The sequence below is a fragment of the Takifugu rubripes genome, chromosome 10 (genome assembly GCF_901000725.2).
Source record: "Takifugu rubripes chromosome 10, fTakRub1.2, whole genome shotgun sequence".
NCBI lineage: Eukaryota > Metazoa > Chordata > Actinopteri > Tetraodontiformes > Tetraodontidae > Takifugu > Takifugu rubripes.
This window is the reverse complement of record NC_042294.1, coordinates 1,224,340-1,238,424: the sequence shown is the minus strand read 5'-3', so window position 1 is coordinate 1,238,424 and position 14,085 is coordinate 1,224,340. Positions and strand designations below refer to the sequence as shown.

Genomic DNA, 14,085 nt, shown 5'->3' with positions numbered 1-14,085 from the left:
TCTGGAGGCAAACTGATCAAAAGATAAGCTCAGACTCTGGTGGTTTCGGCAGATGTTCACTATTAAAGCTAGTTTCTGCGGCGACAACTGTCCATGGTGCTGAAATGAGCTAACATGAGCGCTTCATATTTCTGATGTAGAACAGTTTATTACTTGTTCTGTTATGGAAAAGAGTATGCTCTCATCCATGGACCTCGTGGCGCAACGGTAGCGCGTCTGACTCCAGATCAGAAGGTTGCGTGTTCAAATCACGTCGGGGTCATTTGTTTTCATCTCATTTATGAATAACCTTCATATGAATGCGTGGTGATCTGCCGGTCTCGGGATGTTTTAGGAATACGGATCTACTTCTTCCATTAGGCGCGATCTTCCCGATGATGTCAGCCACGATCAGTTGCAGACCTCGTCTGCGCTTTTAGGGTGCGCTGTCCACACTTCAACGTCAAATGCGCGTCTACATCGATCAGTACGGTGAAGCGAATAAGCGGCTTCATGGTGCGTTCAAGTGCAGATCCTGAGTACCTGGTGTTGGTACCTTTTGCTGCGTGGGCCCACTTCGGCGGTCCTTTGCTGTTCTGTCCTGGGAATGGGATTGGGATTGTGGGACTGACTGGCACTTATGCCTGTTCTGCCCGGCAGGGGTCATTGGCTTCTCTGCCTATCTGTGCTGTTTGTGGCCCTTTGACTGGTTCAGTGTGGTGGGGTTACGGTCCCAGTCTTACTAATCAGTACACCAAGTGGCAAACTTAAACATACACAGATTACACAGTCATACACAGACCATATCTACAGCTACAGATCTGCATCAAACATAAGCAATCGTACAGACAGACTTTGTTGAAGCGAATGAACGGCTTCATGGTGCATTCAAATGCAGCTCGTCAGAAGAACGCTAGCGATGTTGCTTTTTTTCGTATTTCATTTGTTTAAACTACATATACCGCGGTCTCCGCTTGCCTCTAAATAGTGGTTTTACCGTATCATTTTCTAATAATCGAATCCTGAAGTAATACCCAATGCGCAACATATGGCTAATTAACCAGAATTGGGAAATTCGTAAAAAAAAAAAAAATTCTTCTACAATTTCCAGCAGCTTAATTTGGGCCTTTGACAGGTGACATCCCGTTATCTCTATCTCTCACCTCTTTTCCCTCCTTTTTGCTCATTTGATGTCACTCTGTACCTTCTCTGCATCAGCCCATCATCTGCCAGCCTACCACGTTCAATCCCGACTAATGAATCATGGTTGTTAGTGACAGCCAGTCACTGTGGTTACCTGTGATCCTGTATGTGTTTACCACATGCAGGTCTGGCCTGAATTAGTTGCTTTAAATCTTGGGAAGTGTCAATTGGATGTTGCTGTTCTGTCCTCATGTCTCTGCCTTGTTGTTGTGGGCTGCCCCCAGTACCAATGGAGATGTGGACCCAAGATCAGCATAAAAAAAAAAGGATCAAGGATCTGATGTTTGTCTCTTGCACAAAAGCACAGAAGCACTGAATTATCACTAGATGTTAAGCATGCTGAAAGTCAAAGACATTAGCTCAAAAGTGTGTGAGTTGACTTGAATGATCTATCACCATGGACAGCTGCAGCTTCGTTTTTTTACTCGGAAAGTTACGTTTGTGATTACTAGATTTGGCGAAAGGGAAAATTAAATTGTAAAAATACATATATGTATTTAAATAAGTAAACGGTCGATGCGGCAACGCGTCCACTAGAGGGACTCGAGAAGCGAACAGAAAGCGAAGCAAAGGGAAGAAGACAGAATTTGACCCTCCGAAGAGTCACGTGATTGGTTTGAGCCAATCACAGAAGGGAGACGACACAGTGGTATTTCCATAAAGCCTGTATAAAGACCGACCCTCCCCTTACTCTGAGTTACTATCTGTAGAAACAGAATGCCTGAACCAGCCAAGTCCGCGCCCAAGAAGGGCTCCAAGAAAGCCGTGACCAAGACGGCCGCCAAAGGAGGCAAGAAGAAGAGGAGGACCAGGAAGGAGAGCTACGCCATCTACGTGTACAAGGTGCTGAAGCAGGTGCACCCCGACACCGGCATCTCGTCCAAGGCCATGAGCATCATGAACTCGTTCGTCAACGACATCTTCGAGCGCATCGCTTCCGAGGCCTCTCGTCTGGCTCACTACAACAAGCGCTCCACCATCACGTCCAGGGAGATCCAGACCGCTGTCAGGCTGCTGCTGCCCGGGGAGCTGGCCAAGCACGCTGTGTCTGAGGGCACCAAGGCCGTCACCAAGTACACCAGCTCCAAGTAGACCTCCGCTGGCGTCCTCGTTCAACCAAAGGCTCTTCTAAGAGCCACCACAACCTCTGCTGAGTTGATCTTCTGCCAGTTGGTTTGGATTTATCTACAACTACGGCCAGTTAATGTTACCAAAGCCATCTGTAGCACTGTAAGTAGGCCAGAATGAAGTGCACTAATGTGGATCTGGAATTTACTCCAGCCACTGATGGTAACTCCATTAGTCTCACTTTGTTCAGATAATTATACAAACTCATGCTATTAAAAAAAAAAAAAAAAAAAGATACTGCTTGTTACACTTGCTCCATGTTAAACAATAACAATTTCTAATCTAATCACATTTCAAATCAAATCTTTATATAGCATCTGTTACAATCAAAATTGTTTGTAGGTGCTTTCCAGAATCACAGGGCCTAACAAGCAACAGTGGCAAGGAAAAACTCCCCTTTAACAGGAAGAAACCTTGAGGGACCAGGCTCATGTAGGGGGACCCTCCTGCTGATGGCCGGCTGGGTGGAGAGGGAAGGACGGGTAGATGATAGAATGGAGAGGCACAGAGTATAGAAACACATACAAAAATACACTACTTGTGCAAGCTGCCGGCCGAATGGGTCCGGCAGCTTGACCTTGTAGGTCAAAAGAAGGGTTTTAAAAATCATTCTAAATTTAACGGGCAGCCAATGAAGAGACGCCAGTACAGGAGTCATGTGACCGGTTTTGTCAATACCTATCAGAACTCTGGCTGCAACATTTTGGATCAGCTGGAGGCTTCTTAAAGAGTTGTTTGGACACCCTGATAAAGAATTACAATAGTCTGGAAGTAACAAAAGCATGAATTAACCTTTCAGCATCATGCCGCGTCAGTAGTTTCCTGATCTTTGCGATGTTTCTAAGGTGAAAAAAGGCACTTCTAGAGACTTTTAATGTGTGAGTTGAAGGAGAGATTGTGATCAAAAGTTACTCCAAGATTTCTCACAGAGAGACTAGATGTTAATGAGATACCATCTAGAGTAATCATGTGATCTAATCTATCCCTGAGAGGTTCAGGACCAAACACCATGACCTCAGTTTTTCCTGAGTGGAGGAGGAAATTTGAAGACATCCAGGACTTTGAATTAAGACAGGTCTGGAGCTTCACTAACTTCTGTCTCCTCTGGTTTCATGGATAAATAAAGCTGAGTGTCATCAGCATAACAAAAAGTTATCCCATGCTGCCGAATTTACACATAAAATGCCTGTAAAATTCACCTTTGCAGCAGCTGTAAAAAATGCAACTCTTTTTTTATAGTGGTGAATTGTGGCACTTTGGCATTTCATATGATTGAATATTCTATAGCTTTGTGGTGCTATGCAACAGCCCTCAATTCAAATTCACGTTCTTTAGAGCCACACAGGCTAGTCATTTTTTCACTGCGATTGTGTACGCATAAGAAGCAGAGACAAAGGAAATAACCTTTGCTCTTCTGGTAGTTGAGTGGCGTCTGTGTAAAGCAGTGAAATCATCGCCAGACACGCTGAGCGCTACTCCTGCAGGGAGCAGAGAAAGTGACTCATAAATGGGACCTGAGCAAGAATTGTATGGATTTCTCTACTCATACAAGTGCTGCAGCACATTTAAACATACATTATTCTCTACATGTTACCCAGTTCCTTTATATTGTGTCTGGTCTGCACTGATATTCATTTGCATGTTTGTACTTTTAAAAATCTGCATTTGCTGTTGCTCTTGTGTTTAGGCTGGAAATTGAGACCTAAAGAAATAATAGCCAGTGATTGCTGCTGTAATTATTGTGTGTATATAACAATATAAACCTTAAAACCTACACATCACCAGCACTGCAGTGTCCTGAATAAATCCATAACTCACCAACAGAATCCTTCAGCACAGTTACAAAACTGTATTTCGACCATGTAAAGTGCTTGGCAACAATTGAGATAATCAACGAAATAATAGTGATGTCATTTAGAGTGATTGTCTTACTACTTGCTGGTTTACATAGAACATATTAGTATAAATACATTTGATAATTCCTGCAAACGCTATGCATCATGGCAACATAAGAATTCTAAACAGTCTGCATTTTTTAATGTAAAAAAAAGACAATTGTTGAACTTTGTTTTCCTATTTTATTGCCCTTGTAGTAAACAAGGTTTTGATGTAACTTAAACGAAGAGTGCATAAACCAGACTGAGTCATTATCAGAATAATGGAGGTGGAGGGAAACGGGAGGATAATGGCTAAGCTGTCATCCATGTTGAACAACACATCCCACCTCCTACAGGACACTCTGGCAGCACTGGGCAGCTCCTTTAGTGAGCAGCTGCTCCACCCTCGCACCCTCGCTGTGTGAAGGAGAGGTCTCGCAGATCTTTCCTGCCGCCTGCTGTCAGACTGCACAACAAACATAATGCCCGATAGCACACACTGAATATTACACAGTATATTCTGTTATGTAAATGTACACGCTCTCTGTACTATGTACATGTATACAATGGCTGAGTATCCATTTATCTGGATTAGTGTATATATACATCTTTTTTGTATATTCTCTATTCTATCCCATTTTTTTTTTTTTTTCTGCATGCTTTTGCTGTTGTTGCGCTGTAAATTTCCCCGTGTGGGACAAATAAAGGATCTGAATCTGAATAATGTCCAACCTGTCAAGTTTTAGACCCACAGATTCCAGAAGAGGATGTCAAAGTAGGATTAGGAAATAGCTGGATCTAACTGAATAATGATCACTTCAGCCATATTTCAGGCTGCCAGCCTGAAGGCTGCAGTGGAATGTCAGCCAGCCGTTTCTTACATTAATTTATGTATGTTGAATTTAACCTGCTCGTATAGTAAGTCCAGGTTAGGATACATATCTCTTGTCGCTAAAAATATGTAAATTTTATTTAATATTAGAGTAATTGTCCGGCTGAGCGAGGCCGATATCAGCGCTGCCGCCGTCGATTCACCATCAGAAATGTGTTTGATGCTTCGCCCGTCGTGAAGGTGAATCTTTGGGATCTTTGGCAAAGAAGGCTAAAGCCAAGAAACCTAAAGCCAAGAAGGCAGCACCCAAGAAGAAGTAAAGGATGGCAAGCCCTGACAGGGTTCCTCCAAAAGGTTATTTTCAGAGCCACCACAACATCGCAGAGACATTCCTGCTTTTCGATCATGTCAGCTGAATCACGGACAAGTATTACTTGACCTCCATGTCCAGTGAAACATCCTTAGGGTGACTAGTTCTACTAGCAGGACACCATTCACCAACTGCTTCTTTCCCGTTGACTTTCAATTACTCAATTATCTGATTTGGGCGACCACAAGGCCACTGACTCCACACAGAGCAGCTCCATCTCTCCTAGTTCCATACTAATGAAACTTCACTTACATGTCCCTTCATATCAATTGTTATTCATTTTAACACTATTTAAATGACTGAACCGCTCTCTTGGGAAAATAAAAGCACTGTTGACACCATGTCCCTCCAGGTCATTTCATTAGGCCGGGTTCACACTGGATGCGGACGGAAATCGCGCATAAGACCAAATCACCGCTCATGGTTTCCCATGTTTTGGGAGGGAAACCGCTCTTTATCAGTGTGGGTGGCTCTGAAAAGAGCCGTTTGGTGCTCTGACAGAAAGACACTTATTTGGCCTTCTCGGTCTTCTTGGGCAGCAGGACAGCCTGGATGTTGGGCAACACGCCGCCCTGAGCGATCGTCACTCCTCCCAGCAGCTTGTTCAGCTCCTCGTCGTTGCGCACAGCCAGCTGCAGGTGGCGGGGGATGATACGAGTCTTCTTGTTGTCGCGGGCAGCGTTTCCAGCCAACTCCAGGATCTCAGCCGTCAGATACTCCAGCACAGCGGCCAGGTACACAGGAGCGCCGGCGCCAACGCGCTCAGCATAGTTGCCCTTGCGGAGCAGCCTGTGAACACGGCCCACTGGGAACTGGAGCCCGGCCCGAGAAGAGCGAGTCTTGGCCTTAGCTCTGGCTTTGCCACGGTTTTCCCGCGACCCGCTCATTTTTCCTTCAGCTTCTTCAGAACACACTAAAGCCCTGAAATGATGTTTCAAGTCGATACGATCCTTATTTATTGCTCACCAGCGGGTCCTCTGAGCTGGCCTGACCAATCAGAGACAAAGCCGCTCTCTCCGTCGTTTGGCGCACTTTTAAAGCGTCAGCACCAACCAATAAGGAGCGGAGATTCGGCTAGTGGGTCGGACTCTGGGCGGAGCTGAGAGCCACTTGCATCGTACAGCCAATCACGAGTCCGGGTGTCAAACCCGCGTCATCGTCCGGCCCGCTGTTTCCGACGCTTTAAGAGCGGCGGCGCCGGCAGTTATTGTAACCTTCCATTCCGAGAACAAGCAACAGTTAGTAATGGCGAGAACCAAGCAGACCGCCCGTAAATCCACCGGAGGAAAAGCTCCCAGGAAGCAGCTGGCCACCAAGGCTGCCAGAAGAGCGCCCCGGCCACCGGCGGAGTGAAGAAGCCTCACCGTTACAGGCCTGGTACCGTGGCTCTCAGGGAGATCCGTCGGTACCAGAAATCCACCGAGCTGCTCATCCGCAAGCTGCCCTTCCAGCGCCTGGTGAGGGAGATCGCTCAGGACTTCAAGACCGACCTGCGCTTCCAGAGCTCGGCTGTCATGGCTCTGCAGGAGGCTAGCGAGGCCTACCTGGTGGGTCTGTTCGAGGACACCAACCTGTGCGCCATCCACGCCAAGAGGGTCACCATCATGCCCAAAGATATCCAGCTGGCCCGTCGTATCCGCGGAGAGAGAGCTTAAACTAGCTGCTCATACACATCAACAAAGGCTCTTTTAAGAGCCACAGCAACTCTTCGCAAGGGCTTCCTGCCACATGCTTCTCACTTGCCACGTGTCTGCAAGATATTTTTACCTCCACAAATATTTAATATTCACATATTTAAACATTAAACTCTTCCTAGTTAAGGGTTTTATAAATGGGACCTACGTAACACCTCAAATTACATTTTAATCACTTGGAACATGACTTTTCTAATGTGTTTATTAGAGTCAGTTGGATGCTGTCAGTTTACATGTGTAGATTTTAGTTGAAAGACTAAACCCAAAACCACTGCCTAAACATCCAACCTGTATGCACATTATACCCCCAAACATGTTGACAGCCACCAGCAAACTGGATAGAAAATGGCTCTGAGCATCTCACATTTCATTGTGTGTCAGACCTGAATTTGAGGCGTCTAAGGAATTGTTTTTATACAGTATTGACTAAGAACCCAGCAACCTCCCAACCCCTGGGAGGAGGGGGGCAACTTGATAGGGAGGGTATTCAACACAAGGACAACAAGATGAGCTTGGCAACACCCAGAACCCATCATCACCAGCACACTGGAAGATCAACTCAGCAGAGGTTGTGGTGGCTCTTAGAAGAGCCTTTGGTTGAACGAGGACGCTAGCAGAGGTCTACTTGGAGCTGGTGTACTTGGTGACGGCCTTGGTGCCCTCAGACACAGCGTGCTTGGCCAGCTCCCCGGGCAGCAGCAGCCTGACAGCGGTCTGGATCTCCCTGGACGTGATGGTGGAGCGCTTGTTGTAGTGAGCCAGACGAGAGGCCTCGGAAGCGATGCGCTCGAAGATGTCGTTGACGAACGAGTTCATGATGCTCATAGCCTTGGACGAGATGCCGGTGTCGGGGTGCACCTGCTTCAGCACCTTGTACACGTAGATGGCGTAGCTCTCCTTCCTGGTCCTCCTCTTCTTCTTGCCTCCTTTGGCGGCCGTCTTGGTCACGGCTTTCTTGGAGCCCTTCTTGGGCGCGGACTTGGCTGGTTCAGGCATTCTGTTTCTACAGATAGTAACTCAGAGACAGGGGAGGGTCGCTCTTTATACCAGCGTCATGGAAATACCACTGTGTCGTCGCTTTTCTTTGATTGGCTCAAGCCAATCACGTGATTCTTCGGAGGTTCTTTAGGTAGATAATATATACTGTATGTATATATATATACATATAGATAGATAGATATACATATAGATATATATCTATAGATAGATATATCTATATCTATCTATAGATATATATATATAACATGCAGTTTAATTTTAAAAGTTCATAACCTTTTAATGAATGTGGTCTTTTGCATTTTGTCATTAATCTGAGGTGATTTATTCTACTGGTAGATGAATTACACCAATGAAACAATCGTATCCCAAACTGAGAAGCAGAGGAAGTCATTCCTGCCGTCCGCCATCAGACTGTACCTAACCCAGCCAATAACAATACTTGTGTAATGTTTGTTGTAATTTTATTTCTATTTTATTCTATATTTATGTATATATGCTTATAATATATGCTGTATATATGCTTATAACGTTCTAAGCTTATCTGTATTTATTTATTCCTCACGGGGATGAATAAAGTACATCTTAATCTTAATGTCCACTTGTTGGTCAATAAATCGTAATTATAAGAATGTAACTAGAGTGAACTTCTGAAAAATGGGAAAAGAAAAAGGCAAGCAAATAATGGTTAAAGTTTACAAATCCTAAATTGAGAGCTTCAGCTTTTGAAAGGTCTAAACATGTGCGGTGGTAACTTTAAGTTGTTACATTGTTGAAGTCAGACTGAGGTGTTTAAGCTTATGGCGACGTTTAAAATCACTGACGTCAACAGTGTTTATACAGTAGTGGATATCTTACACTGTTCATAGCCATCCTTTGTTGGCAGATTGGCGCAAGAATTCTGCTCTTTTAAAGATATGAATGGCTCTTAAAAGAGCCTTTGGGTTGTTGCTGTAGCAGCCATTTTAACCTCCGAAGCCATACAGAGTGCGTCCCTGCCTCTTCAGAGCATAGACCACGTCCATGGCGGTGACGGTCTTCCTCTTGGCGTGCTCGGTGTAGGTGACGGCGTCACGGATCACGTTCTCCAAAAACACCTTCAGCACACCGCGGGTCTCCTCGTAGATCAGCCCAGAGATTCGCTTCACACCACCGCGACGAGCCAGACGGCGGATGGCTGGTTTGGTGATTCCCTGGATGTTATCACGGAGAACCTTTCGGTGCCGCTTGGCGCCTCCTTTACCGAGACCTTTACCTCCCTTTCCTCTTCCAGACATTTCGGCTTGTTGAATTCAACACACTGACTCAGCTGCGCTCTGCCATCATTTAAACCATGACTGAGGACGTGATTGAGGTCACACGGGGGACGCTGCTTCTTCGTCTGGGACTCTGGGTGGTCAATCCTGGGTTGTTGCGCCCTCTGCTGACTGAAACAGGAATTACACGTGTCAGGAACATTTCTTGCTTCACCAGGGCCCAGTATTTCAAAACTCCAAATCCAGATCAAAATGATTTGAAATTGTCCCATTCTTTATGAAAAATACAAATTAACCATGGCACTTCTGACTGCTCTCCCAGCTGGTTCGTCAGTTTGATGTGGTGTGGTGCCTCTATCAGACCTTCTGGAAGTGGAATGTCGTCCTCCTCCATGGTCACTCTTCTTTTTTGTGCTATACTGTGCAACACAATACATGCACAAATAATATTGCAGGCTTCTTTGGGCTCCACACGGAGATAATTAAGGCAGGCAAATCTCTGTTTAAGTATACCATCGATGTGCTCAATTGTCCCCCTTGTAGATGTATGAGCATAGTCGAAATTTTGTTGTGAGTTGCTTGTGACTGTTGCAAAAGGTGTCATCAGCCAACGAAGAAGAGGATAACCAAGGAGGATTCCGTCTGGAGTGTTTAGTTGAAACCGGTGGTATATGTGGCTTTCTTTTAAAATCCGAGAATCGTGTACAGACCCCGGCCATCGTACAACACAATGTATTATCTGGAGGTCAGCATTCCCAATCAACTGCACATTTATACTATGGCGCCCCTTCCTGTTTACAAATTCCCACTCTCTTTCATGAGGGGCTTGAATGTGTATATGTGTGCAGTCTATCACACCAAGTGTTCGGCATTCCTGCGATGGAAAAGAACTGTTTTTTTGTTTTGTGAAATTTCTTCTTCATTTTCAGGAAATTTCACATACTCATTTAATAAACTTGAAAGAGCTCTTGCCACAGAATTGCCCACACATCCCACTGTTGATTTTGTGACTCCAATGCTATCTGCAATAACTTCAAAAAATGATCCACTTGCAAGAAAACGAAGAGCAATCAACACCTGTTCCTCCACAGTCAAGGCATGGCTCCTCACTGTAGGTCTTTGAAGACATATTATCACATAAATAAATAATATCCTGTGTTCCGAAACGATATCTTGAATAAAGTTCTTCATCAGAGTACTGCAGAAGTAAATTTGGTCGTTCGGTATATTGCCGAGGCTTGTATTGGCTCTGACGTTACATCACATGCACTAGCGCTGTCATTTTGCTCAATCTATTTGTTACTTACCCCTTTTTAGCCAAGCCCATGTCCCACCACACCTGATTTTAACGATCCCTCATGGTAGTATAAAGAGCCAGCCTGGGTGTGACTTACAATCAGACAACATGGAGGGCAAGACCGAAGGAGGTCACTTCTCTGCGACTGAAACAAATGCACTGCTTGAAAGTGTGGGTGAAAATTATCATGTGCTATTTGGCAATTTCAGCAGTCCTGGACAAAGCGGCTCAAATGCCAAAACAAAACATGAAATATGGGAGAAGATAACAGAACTGGTTAATGCCACCGGTGGAGGCCAACGCAGATCTGTGGATCAGGTCAAATTGAGATGGAAAAATCTCAAACAAAAAGCTACTAAAGACCACTCTGAGGCCAAAATGACTCCAACAGGCAATAAACCTGCCAAACGTGAGTTTACTGATGTGGTTCTGGATATTATTGGTGGAGCGGATTCTCAAGCTTTACATGGGATTGTACCCTGTGATGTGCGAGAGTCTATTGGCTCCCAGGGGCCACTCAATCTGTCAAGCGATGGGACAAGCACCCTTACCTTTGAGTCCGATCAACCTGAACTGTCCACCAGCCAGACCTTGACCCCAGCTGCTGATGTGGTGAGGGTTATACCATCACCACAACCACCACCCTTGACGTGCCGGAGCAAAAGGCCAAATAGTCAATAGTCAGTTCTTTTTTTGATTTTAACGGTCATATTTTTGTTACAATAAATGCTGTCTTGCAAAATGTATATGTTTATTTTGGTACATCACTATATTTTCAAAAAGCTTATTTCTATTTTACAACTTGAAGCATACCGGTAATAGTCCCTTTTTATATGTAATGTAAAATTACACAAGTATTTGTGTGACACACATGCTAACAAAATGCTTTAAAATGACAAGACTGTTGTGATCAACTATATAATTTTGATTTTTTAGTGTTTGAAGTCACATTGTGATGAGAATGACTCAAAATAACTGAATAACTTTCTGAGAAATTACTATTTTTCATACATGGGATTATTTCCAAATCCACCTCTGAGGTGGGATCATTATAATCTTGTTTTTCAGGATCAAAATGATCTGGATTTTTGACCAAAGTTCTGAAATACCCAAATGTGGCAAAAATACGGATTTTTGGCAGGATTGGATTTACAAATCCAGATTCAAATCTTCAGGATAGATTCTGCTTTGAAAACCCGATTTTGGATCAGATCAGAGAAAAATCCAATCCACCTGGATTAATCCTGTAGGATTGTTTCTGAAATACTGGGCCCAGATGATCTTTATAACATCTGCTCAGCTCTTTACATGGTGCCTTATTGCCACACTCGCAATGACCGAACTTCATGCGGCTATTAGCCAACAACAATCCGCCCACCCGGAGGCTGCATTTATTGTTGTGGATGAATTCAACCACTCAAACTTAAAAACTGTGCTTCCAAAATTTCACCAACATGTTTCCTATAATACAAGAGGAAACAAAACCCTGGATAATGTTTACACAAATACGGCTGGTGCCTATATGGCAGGGGTGGGCAATTATTTATTCCATGGGGCCACATGAGAAACAGAAAATATTGTGCAGGGCTGGACCAAAACACTGAACTCCATTCTGCATAATATTAATTGTGTGGCAGAAGCAACGGGACAGAGAACCCTAAAAAAAAAAAAGGAGCATTGTTTTAACAAGCTGGTAAGACTGGTATATGTTTTAATTAAGTCATGAGAAAGTGAGGTTGCCTACAAAAATGTAATTTATTCAGTAACATTTCACAAAACAATGGTAAACAAAATGTGAACGCTTTTACCATTTGTAACTCATATTAGCCATTATATTACAGGAGGCTGACTCCATCTCTACTTTGAAAATTAGGCTTAAAACCTTCCCCTTTGAAAAAGCTTATTGTCACTAATTCCGTAGTTCCAGTTACTATCATAGACAGACAATTGATCATCCAGAAACATGATCACCTGACAGGCCTCTGTCAACCCCCCCCCCATTCCCGTCCTTCTGTATTCATCAATAGGTATCGCCGCCTTCAGAGCTGCATACTGAAATCCGACCCCTGCTGACCCACTCAACTTGCACCTTACTTTACTTATTATAATGTATTGATTGATTCAGTCACATTAACTCCAAAACACATTTTGAGCTTGATGCAGTTGGAAAGAAGTTCCTAGCTTTCTAATGAAACCACAATATTGTCTTTGTACTCCAAATATAAGGCAAGACACATCATATTATAATAATGATAGTCACTGAAGTGTGATTTTGAGAAAAAGTCCTCCAGAGAAAGTGCCCCAGTTCACTGCTAGCTTTGGTTTAACCACCTCATTTGGTGTTTTTCAGGTTTTGTTTTTTTTCTTATTCAGAGAGAGAAATCTAGTCTATCTTGGGCTTTGACAAGTGCATCGAAGTCAGGTTGAATGTCTGAGGTGGAGATGCGAAGCAGAGCTGACAGGTGATCATGGGTGAGAGAGGATCTGTACCTGAATTTTGTAAACTTCAGTGAGAATGTTTGTTCGTATGTAGGTAGAGCCAAAGAGAACCAACATCTTCTGAGCATGTCTCCTCATGTTTGGAAAGTTCTCCTCCTTGAGAGAAGAGAAAAATCCAGCAGTGATCCTGACTTAAAGTGGTCTGCCAGTACCGCATCGGACTGCAGGTCAATGAGTTCCAGCTGAACATCACTGGGTGCATTATCCACACTGAAGGTCAAGGGAGAGGAAATCAGGTGCATTTCATCCTCGATTGTTCTGAGATTTTCAAATCGCCTTGAAAACTCACCATGAAGTGCTTCTAACATGGTGAGTACCTGCAGAGGTGATCAGCTGATGGTGCGACCTCTTTTAGAGTTTGCATGTAAATGAGAGTGTTGCTCTCTAGTTGGCTTCTTTAACACTTTGCCCAGGCTGAGCCATCTGACAGCTGTGTGGTAGCTGATGCTACTGTTTTCACTCTCATGCTCTTCCAAAAGTGTAACAAACTGTCTGTGATTCAGTGCTCGTGCCCTAATGAAGTTAACTATTTTAGTTACAACATCAATAACGATTAATTTTTAGCACTGACTTGCACAACACATGCTGATGGATAATACAATGCAAAAATACTAATTTATGATCTGCATTGATTTCAGTTACTTTATCGTGCATATGTTTCAACAGTCCGACATTTTTCCCCGTCAGATTTGGACAACCGTCAGTTGTGACACCTGCCAGTCTGTCCCATTTCAGTCCGAGCGTGTCAATGCATGCATTTACCTCCATGAACAGATCGCTCCCTGTCATTGTCCCATGCATTGACCGCACTGCTGCCAGCTCCTCCGTAATCTTGAGGTCCATTATCCCACGGACAAATACGAGTAACTGGGCTGTGTCTCAGACATCGCAGCTCTCGTCCAAAGCCAAGGAGAAAAAGTCAAAACTTGCCACTTCAAGTTGCATCTGAAGTTT

General features: G+C 44.1%; 4 protein-coding genes, 1 non-coding gene and 1 pseudogene across 5 annotated transcripts; 3 read left to right on the top strand and 3 right to left on the bottom strand.

The window, feature by feature from the left end:
• Positions 1-190: 190 nt before the first annotated feature.
• On the top strand, positions 191-262 carry trnaw-cca (transfer RNA tryptophan (anticodon CCA)). The gene has a single exon. It is a non-coding gene; the product is annotated as a tRNA-Trp (tRNA).
• A 1,612-nt stretch (positions 263-1,874) lies between these two features.
• Positions 1,875-2,523, top strand: LOC115251290 (histone H2B 1/2). Its single transcript, XM_029843019.1, has one exon. It carries the CDS (start codon positions 1,900-1,902, stop codon positions 2,272-2,274), a length of 375 nt encoding a protein of 124 aa, XP_029698879.1. The 5' UTR covers positions 1,875-1,899; the 3' UTR covers positions 2,275-2,523.
• Positions 2,524-5,070: 2,547 nt separating this feature from the next.
• LOC101061396 (histone H2A) lies at positions 5,071-6,276 on the bottom strand. Its single transcript, XM_003980002.3, has one exon. It carries the CDS (start codon positions 6,274-6,276, stop codon positions 5,899-5,901), a length of 378 nt encoding a protein of 125 aa, XP_003980051.2. The 3' UTR covers positions 5,071-5,898.
• A 318-nt stretch (positions 6,277-6,594) lies between these two features.
• Positions 6,595-7,089, top strand: LOC101061620 (histone H3-like; annotated as a pseudogene).
• Positions 7,090-7,269: 180 nt separating this feature from the next.
• LOC115251293 (histone H2B 1/2) lies at positions 7,270-8,123 on the bottom strand. The gene has a single exon (XM_029843023.1). It carries the CDS (start codon positions 8,077-8,079, stop codon positions 7,705-7,707), a length of 375 nt encoding a protein of 124 aa, XP_029698883.1. The 5' UTR covers positions 8,080-8,123; the 3' UTR covers positions 7,270-7,704.
• Positions 8,124-8,763: 640 nt separating this feature from the next.
• On the bottom strand, positions 8,764-9,401 carry LOC105419818 (histone H4). Its single transcript, XM_011621509.2, has one exon. The coding sequence runs from the start codon at positions 9,354-9,356 to the stop codon at positions 9,045-9,047; it is 312 nt and encodes a 103-aa protein (XP_011619811.1). The 5' UTR covers positions 9,357-9,401; the 3' UTR covers positions 8,764-9,044.
• Between the last annotated feature and the right edge of the window lie 4,684 nt (positions 9,402-14,085).

Coding starts and splice junctions, on each gene's coding strand:
- LOC101061396 (XM_003980002.3), bottom strand. CDS start 6,276: ATGAGCGGGTCGCGGGAAAACCGTGGCAAAGCCAGAGCTAAGGCCAAG.
- LOC115251293 (XM_029843023.1), bottom strand. CDS start 8,079: ATGCCTGAACCAGCCAAGTCCGCGCCCAAGAAGGGCTCCAAGAAAGCC.
- LOC105419818 (XM_011621509.2), bottom strand. CDS start 9,356: ATGTCTGGAAGAGGAAAGGGAGGTAAAGGTCTCGGTAAAGGAGGCGCC.
- LOC115251290 (XM_029843019.1), top strand. CDS start 1,900: ATGCCTGAACCAGCCAAGTCCGCGCCCAAGAAGGGCTCCAAGAAAGCC.